Below are 23,480 nucleotides of genomic sequence, written 5' to 3'. Positions count from 1 at the left end.
TGATTGAAAGTTGGTGTTAGAATCTTAAATGCTATGAAACCCTGCTCATGAGGTTCATTACTCTAGCTTTGAACAGTATAACTTTTAGTACAAAGCACACACAGTAGGTATAATTAAAGCAGTATCTGTAGCTCTTCAGAACTGGCTAGGGTATACCTGTTTGTAAGCCAACATCTATCAAGGGCTTTCTATATATGCCAAGCATTGTTCTAAGTACTTCAGATATACACAAACCAACCCTCAAAACCACATAAAGAGGACATGTATCCCTGTTTTACAGATAAGTATATTGAAGCTTAGAAAGAAGACGTACTACGATAAAGTGCCAGGACAGGGATATATACCCAGGCATGAGTACAATATGAGCCAATCCTGGACTCCTGATTTTTAACCACTAGCCCACACTAAAAATACGAAGTCTGATCACTGGACAGTGGTTCCTAAGTGGGGCAGGAAATAAAATCCATTGTTGTATATGTAGACTTTGCCTTGACGTATTGGTGGTGGGAAGAAGTGGCCATCACCACTTCAAAAGACTGGATTGAGCAAATGTCACCTGGATTATTTTCCTCGCCACAAGCAACAAAATAGGAATCGTAGAGCATTCAGTCATACGTGGCTATCTTCTCAGGGGGCTCCCCACTAAAATAAAACATGAGAATTTCCATTTTAAAAATAATTTGTTTCCACTTTAATAGACATGTTTACACAAGGGTCATGTGAAAAGAGAAAGGCCCAAGATATAGAGAAACCTACTTTAAAATTCTAATTAGTTTGGGCCATATCTTCTGAGGGAATCTAGCTACAGCTGAGTATCCTGTCTGGGCCATTCTCCAAACTGGAGCTAACGACCAAGGTGCTAAGTCTCGTTCAGGGTGTTCACTACTAAATGCTAGCACTAAAAATTAAGGAAATGCATACTCATGCTATCTCAATTGAACTCTAGTTTCTCTATAAAATAAGCAGTACCTGTAGCCACCTCTCTCAAAAACTGACACGGAAAGTGCACTGAGCTCTTCAGAAGGTCAACAATAGAGAAACCCAAATACTTGTCCCTGCACCTGGGGGTCACTCTGCCACATCTGCCCTCACTTCCCCAGACTGCCCTAGGCCTGGGGCTTCTTGTTCAGAGATCCCAGGATAAAAACCAGTACTCAGTTTTGACTTTTCCATGGAAGAACTGAAAGAGCACTGAAGAATTTACATTGGAAACACCTCATAAATATGACTAGTCCAAAGTATTCCTAGAACCCAGAACTATGGGTGGGAGGAAAATTTCTAATGTAATTTACTCTAAAATTGTCAGTGGCAATCACACCAAGAGTTGATACAACTCTGTTCTTTCCTTTTCCCCCCTTTCCTCCCCATCAGATGTCTTGAGTGGGTTTAGGTGTTTTAGCTATAAATTTAGTATAATTGTTCCATCCTACCCCTACCATATGGATGTTGGTCGATCAAATGAAATGTAGAAGAAATTTCTCTATAAATGTAAAGTATATGTAAATGTTGTTATGCATCCCAACAAGAAGTCGGATGGGCCCTACTACTTGCTGTAAGTGAGACCAAGCTCCAGGCCAAAGGATAATAATGAAGTTACAGATGGAACTGTAGTGGGAGCCTTGAAACAACACTCAGCCATAAAGCTACTTGGTTCCTCCTCAGGGAAGGTATGAAATTGACCACTAGGCATGTGAATCGTGTGTTGTAAATAAAAGTAAATAACATACACTTTTATGTAAACTTTTATGTACACACACAACACCCTCTCGATTCCTGACATGACTACCCTTCAATGCACAGCCCCAAACCAATTCAGTGTTTTAAAATTTCCCATAACATAATTAGACAAGGACACATTGATGGATCCTCATCAACAAACAGGAAAAATAAAACACAAAATGTCATTTGGATCAGCTCCTGAGCACCTGTTCTTGTTATCTGATCTGAAACAATGCTGGACACTGGGAGGTGGAGGGGCTTCTACAGCCAGAGCTGACCGTCTCCACCAGGAATGCCACCAAAAGATATTTCAAGTGACAACATCTAATTGTTCTTAATGAAGGCTGGGCAGCCTTCAATGAGATAATAGACCAAGACAGGTTTCAAAGTGTTCTCAGAGGTTTTCATTTTTAAGTTTATTTTTATATAATGTTTAATCTTGCCATGCGAGGTCTCTGAAAGAACACGTCTGCTTAAAAAAAAAAAAAAAGCTGAGTTTTAACCACTTTGAATTCCTTTAACACAGATGTTCTGATCAAATTCAGAATTCAGTAACAAGGGGTTGCTTGTCATGGCCTTGATGTATCATATACTGTGTTACTCAGATTTTCACATAAGTTTTGGAAGAAAAAACCTGCAGCGATTTGATATTGCATGAAATATTCAAAGCTTTATGTTGAAAATGAGAACAGCAGAAGTTTGTTGACCCACGACTCACTGGTGGGGAGCCCTGCAGGCCCAGGACTGTGTTCTGTGCTGACCTCAGGCAGTGAGCTGTCTTGAAGGAGCCCTGTGACTGGGCACATGACTTACTCCACAAATGACCCATCTCTCTGCAAAATTCCCGAACCATCTAAGAGGAGATAGCTGGGGTGGTGCCCATAACAAAACGGACAGTATGGAAGGACAATGCCAGTGGAAGAATTAAACTGCTCTCCCACACTTCAACCTGAGGCACTGGGGAAGCATGGCTGCCCTGCAAGAGGGCAGATAAAAAGGGTCTGGGGAGGGAGAGGAAATGTATGGCATTTCAACAGGTATTTCCTTAAGCTTCCCAAGGGCAACACAGGCACTGGCTGTGAGCCTTCACATGCCATATGGATGGAGCAAATGCCGTCTGACATACTTGGTGTCTGAATTTTTGTTGTTGTCCTTTTGCAATTCCTGAGTGTATTCCACGTTATGTTGCTAGCTTGGCTTCGACAAAATAAGGCAATTTAATAAGAACGTAAATGTTTGACAATTCACGTTAAATCACCATCTGGCCCAATGGAAACAGTCATATTGAAAATGTCTCTCTCTCTATATATATCATCATTTGCCATCTGGGTAATCTGTTACGCATTTTATGGGAAATCTGAAGTTGGACTATTAACTCGTACCACTTTAAAACAAATGTCTTTGTTCCAGGATAAACAGAAGAAAGCCCTTGAACACAGAATCCCATAATAATATGTCTTTTGCAAGCCAATTTTAGTGCTTTGAACAAACAAGCATTTATCATGCTCAGATGATCCCCCCAAATCAGAAAAGATAAAGCAAAGATATCATCTCTTCCTAAATTAAAGCAATTCAGTAAACTAAGGCTTTAGAAAAGTATTTGAAATGAAAAATAAAATGGTTTTTATTATATACATTCAAATGTATAAATGAAGCTTGCACCTCCCAACCCCTTTCCCTACCTGCCCTCTCCCATCCTCTGTTTTGTCCAGAGGATGACGGGAAGGTCGTGGGAGGTTTCTTCTAAAAACAAATTTCACCAATAAACTTTTTAAAAAAATTGCACAGATAACTAACTTTGTAAACAGACAATGAAAACTGATCCTCACTTCCAATTTTACAGTATAAGTGTTAAGACAATGTCTCAAGTGATTCCTTTTTTTAAATTTTTAATTTTTTTTACATCTTTATTGGGGTATAATTGCTTTATACAGATTCCTTCTTAAAATCATGTATTTCCATTAAGAAAATAATAAATCTTCTTTTAAAGTTTATTCTCCTGAAATCGATCTCTCCATCCAAATATTAACTACTGGCATTCAGAGTCTAAATTGCTTTTCTTTCATACATTTCAGTCTTTATATTATGCCCAGGTGGTTATATTATTCACCTAAAAGCTAAATCTGGTTTAATATTTTTTTCCATAGAAGCTGCTCAAATGTTTTTGGGCAAAACCGGATGCAACATGAATCTCATCCTACTGTCCGTTGAAGTATAAACCAAATTAAGAGCTATAGGAAAGTACAAAAACAACTGAGGGCATGCTCGAATTCTGAAGAATTGATTGAACAACAACAAAGATCTCCTTGATTCCCAAGGCTCTACTCTGCAGTCACAATCCTTACTCCTAAAGTAAAATGACACCAAGCAGGTGTGTTTTTAAAATACATCTCACTGATGACTATTCTATTTCATAAATATTTATCTGCCTATTTACTTCTCTCCTGCTTCATTACAAGAAGATACACAAGACAAGGCCAACTGTTTTCTCAGACTTCTAGAGAAGGCAGATGAGATGACAGGTTATTCTCTACAGTCTGCCCACATTCAGGTACTTTTTTTGAGTCTACTGGACTGATTTGCTAACTTCTGAATATATTGCTGTAATAATTATGGAGCAGGTGATAAAAAACAAAGATCACAAAAAAACATATTTATATAGAATCACAGAATGTTAGAGATGGAAGGGGACTTACAGCCACCTAGGCCAAGTGTAAATGTCACTGGGTTAATCTGTGTTAACTACAGGTCCATTTTTAAAAATAACTGGCCTAGCAACCAGTTTCTATGTCAGCAGAGACTCCTAACAGGTAAAAGTTACCACTAATCCAAGTTTTCCTTCTCGAGAAAACTTACCAGGGATTATTTCCTCAATCTTCAATAACTAGCAATTCTTTTTGTTTTGCTTTGTTTTTTAATTTATTTTTATTGGAGTATAGTTGCTTTACAATGTTGTGTTAGTTTCTGCTGTACAGCAAAGTCAATCAGCTATAAGTATACATATATCCCCTTCTTTTTGGATTTCCTTCCCATTTAGGTCACCACAGAGCACTGAGTAGAGTTCCCTGTGCTATACAGTAGGTTCTCATTAAAATAACTAGCAATTTTTAACAGCATAAAAAATCTCAAACACACATCAAGACATGAATTATTCAACAAGTTAAAACTCTAGGGACTTCCCTAGTGGCGCAGTGGTCAAGAATCTGCTTGCCAATGCAGGGGACACAGGTTTGAGCCCCGGTCCGGGAAGATCCCACATGCTGTGGAGCAACTAAGCCCGTGCGCCACAACTACTGAGCCCACACACCTAGAGCCTGTGCTCTGCAACAAGAGAAGCCACGGCAATGAGAAGCCCGCGCACCACAACGAAGAGTAGCCCCCACTCGCCCCTGCTCGAAAGCCCGAGCACAGTAACGAAGACCCAACGCAGCCAAAAAAATAAATTAAAAAAAACCAAACTCTAGATCACAAATTTGCTATTCCCTGGATCACAGATGCATCCTTCTACCCTTTTGTCTTTCAGCTAAAAAATGGTCCAGTTTCCTCACAGTCCAGCTTGTTACTGTGTACAGACATTTTCATGGGCTGCTTCCTGTTCACAAACAAGTTTCTCAGCAATGACTCAATCTAAGAAATATGATCCAGCCAGTTTACTGGAACTCTCACCCATTACGCTTGTCTGTACACTGTAAAGCATGATGCAAAGATAACAGCAAAACTGGAAAGTGAATAGACTAGGAACTTGGACTATTTTCTCAAGAGGCACATGTGTTTGGCCAAAAATAAATCATAAAGGACAGTTAATTTCCAAAATAGCAGGTGAGGCCACTGCTACGAAAAGTGGATGGATCCAACTTTCCCATGGGAAGTTTCATATCTGGGTGCCAGCAGAGTTAATTTCTGGTTGTCTGTATTTAAGCAGGATGCTGCTGCTGGGCCTCAATCAAAGGGCTTATGCAAGGGTCAGTCACTATGTCAAGAGAATGGCTTGGTTAGATAAGCAAACTTCAGGACATGTTTTTTCTCATCTCTTCCCCATTTTGAAGAAGCCATGAATGTATTCAGTCCTGGATGCTGTCCTCTGCACATGAAAGGAACTTTGTGACTTGGTCTTCCATCACTATTAGAATGAGTCTACAGGAAAACACACACACCCATCTTACCAATATAACCTTCAGGTGCACTGGCTCTAACTCCCTAACTCACTTTACCTAACATACACTGAAACTAACCTAGCGTGGACTAACCAGGTCGTCAGATGTCTACCTTGAGCTCAAACAGCCCTGTTTGCTCACCCTCCTGCCCCTCCTCCTAAAGGGCAGCCCCCATGAGGGAGGGCAGTACCCTAGCACACTGGAACTACTGGGGCTCTTTACTGCCACTTCTGAACTTCCTCAGTGATCCTTCACCCTCTGTGGATCCTGCATTTGTAAACAGAAATTATTTATTTCTACCTTAAAGCTCCTTTTCAGATTTAACTGCCTACAATTAAGCTTTAAAAGCTAAGAATTGGGACAGTCACCCAGGCCTGCTGTTTCTTGCCGGTAGCCAAAGACCTGTGTGCCTGTGCTGGTGGTGGCAGTGATGAATTTTAGATACAAATGTATTATATACTGTAATATAGAAAGACTCTAAAACATTTAGACTTTTTTCTTTTTTGTGCATCCTGTTAAAATACTTTCCAAAGGGGGGGGTCTTTCTTTTTTAGTGTGAAATTTTTGAGTATGAAATATTTCATACTAATAGCTAAAAGATCACTTCAGAATGGTGATAGTTATAATAAAGGTGGTGGTCAAGATTAACAAGATTTAGTGTCCATACTACCCTAAATGGATCATTAATCCAGCAACCCATCTACTACATGCATATAGCTCGCCATTCAGGTGCCAGGAACTGCGCTAGGTGCTGGGGACACAGAGATAAACAGAGGACAGTCTCTGATCTCAGTTTAGAGACTCAAGGAGAAACATGTAGGAGCCAAGGCAGCACAGAGGAAGTGTCACTAAACTGCACAGAAAGACCTCACAGGAGTGACAACTGACTTAAGTACGCCAGTCACAACTGCATGAACATCCCACCCGCTTAAACAAGGGGTAAGCCGGGTTTTTCCAAACATCTAGTCCACATGACTATCTGAAAGCAAAGGAGGTTTTGGAGTGGAGAACACAAACAACCCATCTCCACTCACTCTGCTTTCTTGGTCTCCCCTCTGGTGGCAGCAATCCCCCCACGCCTCCCCGTTTCCCCCCAGAGGCTCAGATCCTCCAGCACGAGGAAAATTCTCAGAGACTTCCTTCTCACATGTGGACTTTTCGGTCAGTATGACTCATCTCAGCTGAGATGGGAATTACTGCTAATGCCACACTGTCACAGAACGCTGCGACTGGAGGGGCCCAGAGGACGCACAGCCCCTTCCATTTTTCAAATAGGGAAACAGGTCTAGAGGATGAAATGACTTGCCCCAAGATCAGAGGTCAAGGATTCCAAAACTACTATGGTCTACTTTTCTAATTTTACAAATCCTGCCAAGTTATTTGGCAGAGGGGGAAAAAGATACATTTTTGCTTCACTGTTTCAATTTGCACCTCTGGCCCCAGCTTGCCAGTCTGCAGGTGCCTCGCAGCTTCTATTTGAGCTGGCATTTGCCGAGCACTTCATGGTTTGCAGGGGTGTTCACTGCAGAGCAAGGGGGAGGTGGCTTATCTTCATCTACGAATGAGCACAATTAGGCTTTGGGCCTCGAGCATCCCTGCCCCAAATTGCATGCTTGGCAAGTGGCAGAGCCAGGACCCCAACCAAGAACTGATTCTGAGCCTGTGGGCTCTTCCCACCACTGCAGGACAAAGGCTGCAAACTGCTTTAGCCCCAGGTGGGACGCTAAGGCTTGGAAGCTGGCTCTGCTGAAGCTCAGACCCACCCTTCCTGATGACTCAGGGCAAATACAGTCAACGGCACACACAGAGCTTAGCATTTAAATCTTCCCATAAAGCCAATATTTACCCCGTACTTTGTATATCTTATGTTATCTGGTCTGACTAAACTGCAAACTCCTTCAAGGCATGACAATGTCTTTTTTTTTTTTAATTTATTTATTATTATTTTATTTATTTATTGTTTCTGGCTGCATTGGGTCTTTGTTGCTGTGCATGGGCTTTTCTCTAGTTGCAGCGAGCAGGGGCTACTCCTGGTAGCGGTGCGCGGGCTTCTCCTTGCGGTGGCTTCTCTTGTTGCGGAACACTGGCTCTAGGTGCGTGGGCTTCAGTAGTTGTGGCTCGTGGGCTCTACAGCGCAGGCTCAGTAGTTGTGGCACACAGGCTTAGCTGCTCTGCAGCATGTGGGATCTTCCCGAACCAGGGCTCGAACCCATGTCCCCCTGCACTGGCAGGCAGATTCTCAGCCATTGCACCACCAGGGAAGCCCAACAATGTCTTTTCGTAATAGATGGTAGATGTACATAGTATAAAATTTAAAAGTTGCAAAAGTAGTCTCCCAGTTATCCTTCCCCAAGGCAACCATTGGCATCAGTTTTCTGTGTTCTTAGGAAGATATTCTATTAAATACACACCCGTAGGCACACACACAAGTAGCATATAATCATAATGTTCCACACTTATTTCTCCCTATTTATTTTAGAGATGGTTCTATATCAGGGCCTAGAGTTGTTCCATTATTTTTAATGGCTGAGTAGTATTTCATTATGAGGATGTACTATATTATTTAATAATTACTTAATCAGCCCCTCATTGGGCTTTTAAGTTATTCCTAATCTTTTGCTATTACAAATGATGCTATAATGGCTACCTTTGTACATAAATCATTTCACGAATGTGTGAGGATTATCTGTGGGATAGATACTTAGAAGTGGAATTGCTGGTCAAGAGTATATGCATTTTTATTTATGATACACATTGCCAAACAGCTCTCCACAGAGGCTGTACCTTTTACACCCCACCAGCAATGAGAAATGCTCATTTCCCCACTCTGTTCCCCACTCATGTGTCCTTCACACCTTGCGGCATATTGGCACGTGGTACCCACTCAATAAATACATTGTAATTGTTGATACAAGGTGTCCTATAGTAATTCCAGAATCATTTCAAAATCAGCCCTCCCACTATTTTTAAAGATAACAAAATTAAGACTAAAGAAGAGAATATACTGTACATACATACAATCAGTTGTCCGGCAAACAGCATTTGTTTAATCACCAGTCTATGTCCAGCCAAGGTAACCTTGGTTGGTGCCTTTGGAGCTGGTAAAACATCTGCAGGGGCAAGAAATGTAAAGGCCACGGTGCACACAGATAGACAGAGGCTAGGCAAAGTCTCAACAGGTGAAACAGGCAAAATCAGCAACCTCAGCCCTTCTAACAGGCAAGGTAAACTCCAAAGAAAAACCAAGTCCAATTAAAAATGGAACTACCATATGATCTAGCAAATCCACACCTGGGCATATGTCTGAAGAAAACAAAATAATTTGAATTTGAAATAATTGAAATAATTTGAAAAGATATATGCACCCTGATGTTCACTGCAGCATTGTTTACAACAGCCAAGATATGGAAGCAACCAAAGTGTCCATCAAGAGATGAATGTTTAAAGAAGATGTGGTGTATATATATACAATGGAATATTAGCCACAAAGAATGCAATTTTGCCATTTGCAACAGCATAGATGGACCTGGAGGTGTTAATGCTTGCTGAAATAAGTCCAATAGAGAAAGACAAATACTGTTATGTTTTCATTTTATATATGGAATCTAAAAAATAAAACAAATGACTATAGCAAAACAGAAAAAGACTCACAGATACAGAGAACAAACTAGTGGTTACCAGTGAAGAGAGGCCTGGGGGAGAAGAGAATTAAGAAGTAACAAACTACTAGGTATAAAATAAATAAGATACAAAGATGCAATGTACAGCACAAGGAATATAACCAATATTTTATAACTTTAAATGGAGTATAATCTATAAAAGAAAAAGCAGGTTCAGCCAGGCTGACCCATCCACCAGCTCTCTAAAGACCAGGAAAAGGCATCCTTGTCTAGGGATGTGTCTCTCAGAAACATATGTCTGTTGGCCATTAAATTACATTGAACACACAATTGACTAAGAGGAGCTGACAGTGATCTTGCAGATCACAGACCAAACCCCAGGTTTACAAATGAGAATCCCAGGGCCCAGAGATGCTAAATGGGTAAATGGCCCTAGGTCTCATTTGACTGAGCAGAACCCAGGAGGAGGCATCTGGTCAACTAACACAAATTAGATTTCAAACTAGACTTTCCTATTGCATGCACGCATGCATTCATTCATTCATTTATTTGGCTGCGCCGGGTCTTAGTTGCGGCACTCAGGATCTTCATTGTGACACACGGGATCTTCGTTGCAGTATGTGAACCCCTAGTTATGGCATGTGGACTCTTAGTTGCAGCATGCATGCAGGATCTAGTTCCCCGACCAGGGGTCGAACCCAGGCCCCCTACACTGGGAGTGCAGAGTCTTAACTACTGGACCACCAGGGAAGTCCCCCTATTGCAATTTCTATTCCTTAAATTCATGAAATACTAGGAATTATTTTGAAAACAGACGTTTACAAAACTGTTGTATGGCATTCGACCCTGCAGCCAAATTAATGGCCTATAAAACTCTGTTACCTGACTGAAGTTTCTGCAGAGAACTTTCCTTTCCCTACTCCTAATCTCTAAATCCTGGGTGGTCTGTGTCCATGCTCAATACAATAGGGCTAAGAGCCTCCCAGTTCTAACCCTTACTTCAGGCAGATCGTCTCCATTACCAAGAGCAAAAGTCTAAAAAAAATTTAAAAAATTAAAGTGGACCCCTGAGAACTCCCAAATCATGGGGTCAAAGCCTTGGACCCACTAAATGCACATTCCAAACGTGACTGACTCATCCAAGGCCTCACCAAGACCAAGTGTGACCTCAGAAATAGTTCTACAACTGCTTGGAGAAAGGAAGCCCTCAAGACACCAGTCCTTCCATTTGCAGTGCTTTCGGAGCACAAAATACTTTCACTTGCATGACTGTATCATTTAATCCTCATGCTACTCTGTGTGAAGATCAGTGGGATGAAGAAACAGGTTCAGAAAGGTTAAATATCAAAGGTTGCCCAGCTTGTCAGCTGCATCTGTAGCAGAAGCAGCCCTCTCTAAACCTGACGGACAGACCCATAAATCAAATCACCATTTAATAACTCGCAATGCCTCCCTTTCCTCCTCTATGCCTCAAAATAGAAATAAAATTCTGGTTTGCTCTAAGGGTGCCCATTGCAGTTGTTGGTGGCTTCTTCCTTTAAGTCAGTTTTGTTAATAAGAAAACAATACCATAAAACAGGCCTAAACTTTTACCGAATGATCTCAGGCAACCTACCTAAACAATAAACACATGAAGTCAAGCTCTCAGTCTTTTTCTCAAGGACAAAAGCTATGGGTCTGGTTTAAAATCTCTGGCTTTGGGAAAAGAACTCTCTAAATTAAAATATGAAAGCCAGATGTATGGAGTTTTCTAAAGTAAATGATCACACAAAGTGTGGGTATTATTTGTACCTTATTACTATTCCCCATGAAAGTATCATTATACTGCCCAACAAAAATACATGTCAAACATGGAATCAATCACCCTGTCTACTGGTAGGCACAGCACAAAAATTCCTTTCTCTCCGTGCCTAAAATAATTTCTTTTTAAAGGCCTTTTCTTTGGTCTGGATCTCGTGGAAGCTCTTTGCAGCCCTGACACCCACCATGTTTCCAATGCCGAGTAAACCCAGGACCCAAAGCAATAGGCTATAAAGAACATTAAGTTCAGTACCCGTCTAGAATTAGGGCATGCCATGTTACAGTAACTTTTAACCTCAGTTTCTCCATCTGCTGAAGGACAGGATTGGGTTAAGTGACTCCTAAGATTCCTTCCTCTAAACACCTCTGATTATAAAAAGTCAAAAATACAAGTCTGAAAACTAATTTTGAACTTTAAAACAAGCTAATTTCATCTACCTATAACAGATGCTCTAAAGCAGTACTTTCCAGTAGAAATCTAATGCAAGCCACATGTGTAATTTAAACAATTTTAGTAGCCTTACTAAAAAAAAGTGAATTTAATTTAAACAATATATTTATTTCACCCATGTCAAAAAATTATTCTATCATGTAACCCAAATGTTTCAATTATTAACGAGCTATTAGAAGTGACAAAACACTCAACATACATAACAAATCTCACCTGAAGGCATCACATGAAATGCTGTCCCCCCAGAATAAAGTTATATTCAACAGAAAAATATCTTATCCTGCTTCTGTCTTAAATTTTAAATAATTCATTAAGATTAAAAATGCGGATCCTCAGTTACACCAGCCCCATTTCAAGTGGTCAAAAGTGACCAATGGCAAGTGACAGTGCAGCTCTGGGGACCTACAGAGTGAGTCCTCCACACTCCTTAGGGGGGAATTCTAATGAACCAAACTCCTCTGTTTCGCAACACCGTAACATTAACCCTTCCAAAGGACACTAGGCAGTATTTATACTGTTAGCAATTATTTGCAAAAAGCTACTTCAATGACCTGAAAGTGACAGTGTGAGTCTTAAGTTACTAAGAGGGCTCATAAGGACCACAGGGGATCACCCTGATGTTAATGAGCAATGTCTTGTCCAGAGGCCACACAATTACCAGATTATTGCAAAGGGCATATGAAGAATGGGTAGAAATAAGGGGCTTAGGTGCTAGGAAAATACTATCTGTTCCAACTAAGGATATGAATTAACCCTGAGTCTGGAAATGACATTTCAACTGCTTCAAATGTATACATTTGAACATGCACAGTATCCACTGTTGTCACTAACTGCCAGGCAGCAATTTGGACCTCTTAAAAAGTAATTGATAAGTATATATACCACATTTCATTCTCTTAAAATCAGTATAGAAGGGGCTTCCCTGGTGGCGTGGTGGTTAAGAATCCGCCTGCCAACGCAGGGGACATGCGTTTGAGCCCTGGTCCTGGAAGATCCTGCACGCGGCGGAGGAACTAAGCCCATGCGCCACAACTACTGAAGCCCGCACACCTGGAGCCCGTGCTCCGCAACAGGGGAAACCACCGCAATGAGAGGCCCGGGCACCACGGCCAGAAGGGGCCCCAGCTCTATGCAACTGGAGAGGGCTCGCACGCGGCAGCAAGGACCCAACGCAGCCAAAAATAAATAAATAAACTTATTTTTTAAAAAATCAGTACAGGAATCTTTTACTTTCCTTAAGGTAAATCTTTTCAATTAACCCACTAAATAAATATGTAAGGACAATGGCTACCTGGTGAGCCTTTACATTAAGATTTGAAAACAAAAGATCACAGTGCCAACATGCTAAATCCAGGTAAAGGTAAGTATGACACAATCTAACAATAATAACAGTAAGTGCATTTACTGTGCGCTTTCTATGTGCTCAAGACTCTTCCAAGCACTTGTACCCATAAGCTCACTTGTACTCACACCAATTGGCAAGGAAGGTGGTATTAAGATCCACACCGTTTATATTACAGAAGAACTCACATAACAGAGGCTCTTACTCAGAATACCCGAGGCCTCTTTAGGGAGGCTGCACAGTGCAGTCCTGCCAGGGCTCTGCTGCTGACTAGCTGTACAGAGAGCTCTGGGCTGTAAGGAAAAACCGAGACATCATACCTGTCCTCACAGAACTGTTTTTCATGTGGGAAAAAGGTATGTGAATGCCACTTAAAAATACAGAAGCAAGCCAGGGGTGAGGTATTAACGCTATTAATAAGTTCAACACCTGTTGCAGATGTCAAAGGAACATGAGAAGCATCTAATTCTGAGGCTTCTGGGTCTAACCACTATACAAAAAATAGAAGGTGAGCTCCTGATGTATTTACATCAGACATCACATGGCAACACTGAAGGGCAGTGGGTGTAAAAAGTTTTCAGCTGTGTCATCTCCCCCATGGGTCTTATAGAAGGTCTTTCCCTTCACCACTCTGCCTTTCTAAAGAGTTACTTAGAGGTAGTTATTACAGAAGAAATATTTCAGTCTTTAAAGACTAAAAGATGGGCTGGGGCTGGGAAGAGGGCAAGGCCACAGGGGTCAGCTCAGGAAGGCTGCATTTAGCCTTCCACTAACACATTCCCCCCCCCCCCCCACCACCAGCTCTTTCTGTTCATACAACCTGCCTGTGGACACTGCCCCATCTCTAGGCCCAGAACCCCAGAGTAAGAAACTCTGCTACCAGTGAAGGAGTGTGTCTGGCATGGGGTTCAAAGAGATGGCTCTTCAATCCACATAAGCAGGGGATCCAGCAGACAAGCTGGAGGATCCCACAGAGGAGACAGGGCACACATAAGGCCTTGCCATTGATCGGTTTTCTGTCTCCACAACAATCAGGTCCTCACATGAGACCAGGACAAGCCACAGGAGAATATGCAGCTTATAGCGAAGAGTGAAAAGGGGCGTGGATTACCAGAATTCAAGGAGGGATTTTTTTTTTCAAGTGGGCCAAGGAAATCTCAGATGCCACACATTCAAACATTCCTGACAAAGAAAATGTATAATTATGATAATAATCATCACAGCCACCAGTTGTTGTATGCTAGGTCTTGTGCCCAGTTCTTACTTAATCCTAAGAATGCTGTGACATACCTATCACCCACACCTAATGATGATAAAGCCAAGGCACATCCCACTGTATTATCACTCATTCAAGCTCCCTGGGCCTCGATTCTCTCTGTATAAGTCAGGGATAAGGCTCCTTACCTCACAGGGCGGAGTAAGGAGTACACAGGACAAAAATCAGTGTGTGAAAGCACCTGGCACCTGGCCGGCATGTGGAAGAGCCTGAGAGACTGCGGCTGCCTTCCCCAACACTGCTAGATGCCCACATCTGTTAGCTCAGGGCGCACAAGCAAAGCCTCTTTTCTGGGACAGAAAAGAGAGGATATTGTCTGTTTTTTCTCTCTGGGGTGAATTTTGCTAATCACTGAGGCCGGAAGCCAAGGATGAGATGGTCCCAGCTGAAGGAAGACGGTGAGAGCAAAGGGATCTTAGCGGAGGTCAGGAAGAGAGAAACTCTCCCTGTGCCACCACAGAGAAGAAAACAATTCATCCTAAAAGCAAACCGGCAACTTCTGGCTCGTTCTTCCTCTCCTTTCACCAATGGAGTGAATACCCTGGCGATGAGTTTCTGTTAAAACCCAGGAACAGCAGGACCTGCAAGCTTGAGCACAGATGGTTTCACAATGGGGCCAATAGGAGAAAAATCTACTCCCTCCTTGAAAAAGGGAGCTTAAAAAAATTTCTTCTTAAATGGCTAACAAAGATGGTACAGATCAGAGTGACAGTTACAGATCTTCAATACTGCACTGGTGATGCCAAGGCGACGAAGCCACACCTGCACCACAGCCAGAGCCCCTCAGCATCTCTGCCGACACCTGCCCATCTTCTGATGCATGGGCCATAATAACTTCCTGTCCACATCCAGCTCATGTGTCTTGCCCTTTCCAAAACCTCCCATGATTTCCAAATGCCTTAGATAAACGTGAAACGCCACGCATGGGCACCGAAGGCCCTGTTCAGCCAGCCCCACATTAACCTTTTCACCCCGAGTGACCCTATATGCCGCCACAGGCCAGATCACGCCTGCACCCTTCCTCCAGCTTCCAAGTGAAGCTGAGCCAAGAGGAATCCTACCAGCTTAAAAAATCTAGATAGACTGCTACCTCCTCCAGGACGTCCTCTCTGAGCACCCCAGCTGGAAGTGACATTTTCTCCTCTGCGCTGTCATGTATCACCAATGAATATCACTTGTATATATACCAAGTTCCAAGAGGGCAGTAATGGATTCGCTCTCACATCTGCTGAGCAAGTACTATTAAATAAGCACCAGGCATGGTGCGAGCCACCAGAATTACAAAAATGACAAAAACATAGTCCCTATCCTAGAGGAAGTCATACCTTTAGCAGGGGAGATGGAGATGTAATTTATACTCATTATGATATGAAACATGCCCTATAATCCAGGTGTACAAAGAACAAAGGGACTGATTAATTAGGAGAAGGGGTAATTTGAGAAGCAAATGTCCTTCAAGGAGGATAATATATTTGCTACACTATCTATCTTAGAAGATTAAAACAACTTCATGCCCTGAAAGTTCCCTAGGGCGTGTTAATACCTAATAATACTTGTGGAATGAATAAGTTACATTTAGGCTTAGAACTCAGCATTTTCACTGTGTACCTAAGGTGTCTGGGGGGTTAAAGAATTCTAATTACTTAATAAAGTTATCATGTTTAGTATCAGTTATAGCCCAACTACTAGTCATAGAAAAATTATTTAACTTCATTCAAATTTTTCTTTGGGTACTCTACTAAAAACAAAATATTATACCTTAAGAATCATAAATGCACATTACTTCAGGTTAACAATAAAACTGATCTTTTGAGACAACAAATGTGATAGTATTTTCAAATACCCATTAAGGAATTTTGTAATCTGGATAATATAACAATTAGTCAATATAAATGCGGATTAACTGTATTTTCATAGAGGACACGAGCTATTTCCCTCAGGCTGATTGTCAGGAAAAGGACAAGAAAGTGGGCAACCTCACTTTCCTCCCTATTCTAGACTTTGTTTCTAAAGCATCAATCTATCACCAGAATAGCTCAACCTCTTCAGCTACTCTATAGCTTCCCTTACTATCTGTCCTCAGTACCCAAACTTCTTCAAAAAGCACCCGGTAGAAAAGGCAGTCAAGACCCAGAGAGGTGTGGCATATGACTTTTAACTTCACCCTGAAATTTAAAAAAATGTTTAGCTTATCTTTTTAGGACTAGTTCCCTGCAGCTATAGGCTGGAAAAATGGTAAATAGCAGCGGTAACAATCACCAGGTCAAATAAAACTGCTCTGTGTTAAAGGATCTGAAGGAGACACTCTACCTGAGTAAATGAAGTGTACTTGGTCCCTCTGGTTTCTAGAGTTTTCATCACGTTCTGTGTTCTCTCTCCCACTACCCCCTTCTGGTTTAGAATAAGAGGTATGAACAGGCTGCCATCGGAGGAGATGGTGGGCTACCCTGCAAAGAACAAGGAATATCCTGAGGTTTCCTGAGAACAAACAGTTAATATCCCGGCTTCAAACTGTCTCTGGAAGTCACTGCATCACAGTGGTTCCACTGGGGCTGGGACCACCACCTAGTAGCAATTGGAACGGTGTCGGGACAGGGGAGGGCGGCCCTTTCTGGTCGTCACAGTGAAGCTAAATACCCTGTAATGTGGGACAACCCCCCATTCCAAAGAGAAGTCCAGCCCCTTTGCCAGCGGTACCCTCTTTGAGGAACACTGAGGGAGCTCCTTGAGGTAGAGACACTGTCTTAATGAATCTCTGTAAAGGAGCCCCTCATTCTTTAGCATCTAACCAAACACCCATAGTCATCAGACAAGGAAGGAAAGCAAGAAAGGAAGGGAGAGCAGTGATGACGGACTTTCTAAATCCCTGTTCTGCCATCGAGAGTGGCATGGCCATGGACAAGTTACTTAACCTCTTTGAATAGGTTTCCTAGTCTGTAAAAAGGGGGTAACAGCCGCCATCACCATAGCTTTATTGTCAAGATCAAGTAAGAGGGAACATGTCCAGGACCTAGTACAGTACTAGCAGCTGTTCAGTAAATGTTAGTTTTTCCCCTTTTTCTTCCCCCTGAAATTGCCAGTTGCCTGTATCCTGATGTCTTGTAACATCCAAAGATTGGTTCTCTTTATAACGTTGCAAGCGAGTTGGTAATGCAAGAGAGTCGGTAATGTGAACAAAAATGAAAGAGTAATTGTTCCCTCCGCCTCCATTATTAGCTCCGCCAGCACACACACCGGTCACTGAAACCTGATGGCACAACGGTGCTGTTATCAAGTGAACTTTGGAAACCTGTAGCACAGGGCAATGCCATGCGCTCCGGAGTCGCAGGTTTCCAAGAGTCCCACAGGGACAGAGGAAAGGGGGGTCGTTTTTACCCACATCTCTCTGGGGAGAAAAGGCTTTATTTTTCAGGATCAATAGAAGAGATGTTCCCCCAGCTCTTCTTAAGATGCTTTTCCTCCTTTCTGAACCTCCCCCCAAGTTCAAGACCCAGAGGCCCAAGTCCTTCAGCAACACCAAAAACTTCCGTATATAATCAATCCTGCCCTGGCATCCCAGGGGCACCTCATGGGGGAAGGGGGCACAGAACCTACCAATAGTGGGGATGCTTATCGAATCTGGGAACTCCCCTAATGGAATCTCCATCCGCGCACTCTTGAGAGGAATTCCTAACATTTCATTATTATTGAATCACTCTGTGGTCACATATGTGCACTCCGCTAACCAGAAGAAATATATAGCATAAAATGTGCCATGCAAGTCAGAATCAAGTAGGCACTGCGGTCTAATAGGATTCCCATGCAACTTGCCCCCAAGCAGGTGTGCCAAGTGCCCCAAAGGCAAAGCATCATGTCTGGTCAAAAATTCCTGAAAAGAAGATGGTTTGGAGAAAAGTGCAAGGACTCTGATGGCAGAGAATGCTCCAGTGCCAGCTCTAGCTCTTACCAGCTATGTGACTGCTTTGGTCATTTGCCCACGGCCCCCAGATCCCTTCCCCATCCATCCCCAGGCTCCCTTGCTATATGGCTTCCAGCTACATTCCAGCAGGGGTCTGCGAGAGGAGCGGGGGACGCTGGATGGTAGGAGGCAGAGCCCCTCTCTCAGTGGCCCCAGCTCCTCACTCGGTCCAGCTGCGGGAGGGCCGGTGAGGCCCTGGAATTCCACCTCCTCTCTCTGCCCCTCCAGCTCTAGGGCTGGCAAGTGGTTTCCAGAGGCTGCTAATCTCTGGGTTGTCTGTCTGGTTTCTCGGCTCTCCCATCACCTATATAATTAATTTCCTATATGAAATCCTTCTGCTTAAAATACCTCATGTGCTTTCCAGTTCCTAAACCGAACTCTGGACTGCTTCTTAACCTCTCCAAAGAGTTTTCTCAATAATGACAAAACGTACCTTAACAGGGTTGTTAAAAGAACTAAAGATAATGAGTGTAAACACAGCACAAGTAAATACTCCCCAAAATGCTTTCCCTTTTCTCACATGAAGGACCTAAGTACAAGCTGCATGTCAAGGAGCAAATCGAAGTGGTACAGAAGAGACCAAAAAGCTACATTCCTCCTGGGTTCATTAAAATGAATCCTTTAAACTAGTTTTCCTTTTCCTCCCAACCTCTCCCCCTTTACTTCTAGAATCCTTTTTCCAAGTGGAAGGTTACCTGGAATCTCCCCACTCTCAGTCCACTGCCCCAAGGATTCTCCCAAACGTGCAGCCTGGTAAAGAAGTGTCTAGCAGAGGGTGAACCTCTGTCTCTGGAGAAGAAAGAACCTGAACCCACAGTCTGGTTCTCATTCTTGGCCTCGTCTCAGCTTGGGAACCAGCAGAGAAAGAACATACAAGCTGGGGGTAGCACTAAGCACACCGGCCCCACCCCTGTCCTCTGGGGTTGGTTTCTCAATGTACATTTTAAACATGTTTCATTGAGAAGTACCAAGAACAAAATAACTTCTTCAAAAACTGGCAATTTTTTCTATTACAAGAAAAAAAAATGATAGTTTTTATTTTTGGTGGTTTTCATTACCAGGATTGTAATGATTAAAAGAATTTGATTTTATTTTTTTGGCTAGGTCAAAAAAATTCATGGTTCTTCAACACGCTCTAGCCACAGCAGCAAGACTCCCTGGCTCCAGGACTGTAAAACCCACCAGCAAAAAGCACAGGTTCTTAATAAGCCAACCCTCAGGCACCTGGAGAAGCAGTGCACGTCCACCTTGGGTCACACCCCTGTTCCGATTCTGTTCACAGAAGGCCTCAGAACCTGATCAATCATTGCTCCCTGTATTCTAATCCCTTAGAATTGCCGGGGGATAGGCTGGGTTCTGCATCCGTGTAATCCATACAATTCTGTGCTGAAGCAGAGCACACACAAGAACGTCCAGTCTGGAGTAAAGCCAATTTCTATACCGTTTATCAGCAGGCCCCTAACATACACAGTTAATACTGTCCCTGACTCCCAAACAGAATTGGGGGTGGGCTACATCGGCTACATCCAGAAAAGGGAAAGGGCATTTAATGCGAAGAATGATTCACTGAAATACAAGCATGCACTGCAAATACCGTTAACAGGTACTTTAAACACATAGGTACATCATTCAGCACAAAACAAGCGAAAGAACAGGACTGTTTTTTTAATCTTAAAACAATAATAGGAGGGACAGGTTAAAAGAATTTCAAACTACTGATGACTAGAATTAGAAAAGCAGGCAGCTTCCTGAGGGCAGACTAGATGTACCCCCCCATCACGTGATGGCCGGGGGAAGACTGGACCTGGGCCACACAAAGATGGGCCTGGCAACACTGGAGAGAGGTCACAGCTGGCTCGGGGCGCCCACGCCCTGCTGGCCCTGTTCCCACCCTGTCTGCAAGGCAGGGCTGAGGCAGCTTCAGAAGGCACTGAACCACACCCTCGAGTGTAGTGCACCACACACACACACACACACACACACACACACACACACACACACACACACACACACACACACACACACACACACACACACACACACACACACACACACTTCAGAAGTTAGCCCCAGTTTCCAAAGTGTAAACCAGAAACCATCCAGGTTAAGTACAAACGATAACCACTGTGGTCAGAATATAAAGTTGACTTTGCCAAGCATATACAGAGAATCAAAAAGCTGAGTTGCTAAAAGTGGCCTTGTAGGTGTTAAGTTTTTTGTTTTTTAATGGAGGAAGATAGAGGCCCAGGAATGCAGAGCTCAGAGCTTCCTCTAGGAGGCAGTGTTGGGTCCTGGCCTCCAAGCTCTCCAGCCTCCCCAGTGCCCTGCATTGGTCCTCACTGCCTTTTCTACGTGATTGCCAAATAATCTACGCTGCAGGTTATCACTCGCCACACTCCTGACCAAACACACTTCTACTAACCCACTTGGGGAAAACCTTTTGATGACAAAATTATCACCCAAATCTCCATGAGGGATTAAAGAGCTCAAATTATATTTACTGAAGTTCAAACATTCACCAGGCATCTTAAACACATCTCCCAGATTTAGGTATTAATCTTAAGGCTGTGAAGGTCAGTGATCAAACATAAGAACACTTCCTTTCATGAATTAAGCCACATCCTAACCAGATTTTCTAAATCACTCTATAAATATAAATACCTTTCATGGGTACCAAGCACTGTGCCAGCTTCTCTAGGGTACTGGTCCTCAAACCTAATTGCACAAAGGAATTCCTTCCAAAGCTTGAAAAGATATTGATGCCTGGGTCCCACCCCCAGAGATTTTAATGTAATGAGGTGGTAAGGCCTGGGCATCAGTATTTTAAATATGATGGTGACTCTAATATACAGTGAATTTTACGAACCATTACCACAGGGAACAAAAATATATACATAAAGTAGAACCACCCAAACGTCCATGAACTGATAAGTGGGTAAATAAAATGTAGTGTATCCATATAATGGAATAGTATTTGGCAATAAGAAGTACAAAGTCCTGATACATGCTACAATATGGTCAAACTGTGTAAACACGTTAAGTGAAAGGAGCCAGTCACAGAGAACCACACATGCTATGATTCCATTTATATGAAATATCCAGGAGACAAATCCATAGAAAGAGAGAATAATGAGTGCTTACCAGGAGCTAAGGGAGTTTGGGGGAAATGGGGTGTGATGACTGCTAATGGATATGGGTTTATTTTGGGGTGATGAAAATGTTCTAAAATTGATTGTGATGATGGCTGTACTACTCTGAATACACTCAGTCACTGAACTGTCCATTTTAAATGAGTGGACTGTATAGTATACGGATTACATCTCATAAAGCTGTTTAAAAGAGGAGAGAAATATAAATTCTATGCCCAGCTCCCAAGGAACTTACAATCTAGCTGTAGAGGAAAAAAACATAGATACATACATTAGACAAGTATCAGAGATTTTAAAAAGCAATTAGAGAATTGCCTAATGCACAAAATAAAAACTCTAAGTTCAGAAGAAGGCTTCAAAGCCAAATGATCTGATAGTTTTCTTTTCTTACCCAACCATTCTTCTCTGATTTGAAGAAAAGTAATGGAGAGTTTGGATCTCATCAGTACGCTGCCGATATCAAAGGCCCCAAAGTTTCAATTTCCAAGTTTGTGAGAAATGGAATGACTAATTTAGCATTGCCAGGGAATTTTTTTAATCCTTCAGGATACAGGCTGTTGGGAGTTCCCTGATGGTCTAGTGGTTAGGATTCTGGGCTTTCACTGCCGTGGCCTGGGTTCAATCCCTGGTCAGGGAAGATCCCAGCAAGGCTTGCGGCATGGCCAAAAAAATAAACAACTAAAAAACCAGAATACAGGCTGTTGATGGATTACAGTGACTCTCAATTATCAACAGGGTCTTTGAAAGATGAATTTGGTGCTCTAAATACTTCTTACGTCCCGGGTTTGTCTTCACCTCTACCAGAGTTTGGGCCAAATAAACTTACATGCTCACACACAGAGGAAGATTTTCATATATAAGGCTCTGTGATACACAGGTGTTACAGGACATATACCATAAAAACGATATGTTAAAGTGCTTCCTATCCTCAGTGTTCCTAAAATTCTTCGTACTAATAGTTAAAAAGTGTTTACTGTGGGAGGGGCTGACCCAGAGAAAATTCCTACTTTAGGCAAGATAGGATTTTGTTTAGCAATCTTGTTTTGTCTTGGCGGGGAAAGTTACTATAAGAACCCCATTTGTATTTTTTCTAACACTTTTTGGGAACGTTATACATTTGAATATATGTTTTGCTTTCATTTCCAGAAAACATACCATTATCAATAAAAGAAGTCTTGGCCTGTATCTTAGAGCCTCTTTAATAAATGTTTGTTGGAGCATATTTAAAAGCAGGTGGTAATTACATTTTTAAAACTCCTAGAAATCTTATTATCAAAATATAAACTCTGTTCTCCATTTTCTTTTTTTTTTTTTGCAGGACGCGGGCCTCTCACTGTTGTGGCCTCTCCGGTTGCGGAGCGCAGGCTCCGGACGCGCAGGCTCAGCAGCCATGGCTCACGGGCCCAGCCGCTCCGCGGCATGTGGGATCTTCCCGGACCGGGGCACGAACCTGTGTCCCCTGCATCGGCAGGGGGACTCTCAACCACTGCGCCACCAGGGAAGCCCTGTTCTCCATTTTACAGTAAACTTAGAATAAACATACAGCCATTGGTGAAGGAAGCAGGTTGAATACTGCATTTAGTAAATCTGTTGAATACTGCATTTAGTAAATCTGTTGCATAGCCGGGTGTGCAACAAGAGATTCCAGGAAACTTTCAGAAGTGACTTGACCACTGTTAAATAGCCTGGGATTAGTCAGACCAACTTTTAGGCAAATCATCCACTGAAACCTAAAAAATCCTGCAGCATCCTTAACTCAGACAAATAAGACAATAATTCTGAAAACAATTTGTTTAATAATAAGGACTAAGAAATAAAGTATTTAATTTTGAAATGTACCACACTCAAAACCCCAAGAAAACTTCAATTAGACAGACCTGAGCCCTTGTGCTTGCTTCAAATCAGAAATGCCAAAACAGCAGATTAGTGTTTAATTCGAGCCAACAGGTTTCTACTAGCTGTTTTCAACTCAAATTCTCCCCATTTTTCCCACTTTCCTTCAACCAGGTTT

At 42.4% G+C, this 23,480-nt stretch overlaps 1 protein-coding gene across 8 annotated transcripts in view; it reads right to left on the bottom strand.

Annotated features, from left to right (window-relative positions):
* Positions 1-23,480, bottom strand: part of NFE2L2 (NFE2 like bZIP transcription factor 2) — a 183,534-nt gene that overhangs the window by 5,626 nt on the left and 154,428 nt on the right. For 2 of the 8 annotated variants that reach the window (XM_030851139.3, XM_060302226.2), the window contains exon 2: positions 16,673-16,809. The exons of the other annotated variants lie outside the window; for them this stretch is intronic. In XM_030851139.3, the coding sequence (XP_030706999.1) occupies positions 16,673-16,720 (48 nt within the window). In that variant the 5' untranslated portion in view covers positions 16,721-16,809. The remainder of the gene's footprint in view (positions 1-16,672; positions 16,810-23,480) is intronic. 8 annotated transcript variants of the gene reach the window in all.

Source organism: Globicephala melas, chromosome 7 (genome assembly GCF_963455315.2).
Source record: "Globicephala melas chromosome 7, mGloMel1.2, whole genome shotgun sequence".
In the NCBI taxonomy this organism is placed as follows: domain Eukaryota; kingdom Metazoa; phylum Chordata; class Mammalia; order Artiodactyla; family Delphinidae; genus Globicephala; species Globicephala melas.
The sequence above is the reverse complement of the archived record's forward strand: the minus strand, read 5'-3'. Positions and strand labels throughout refer to the sequence as shown.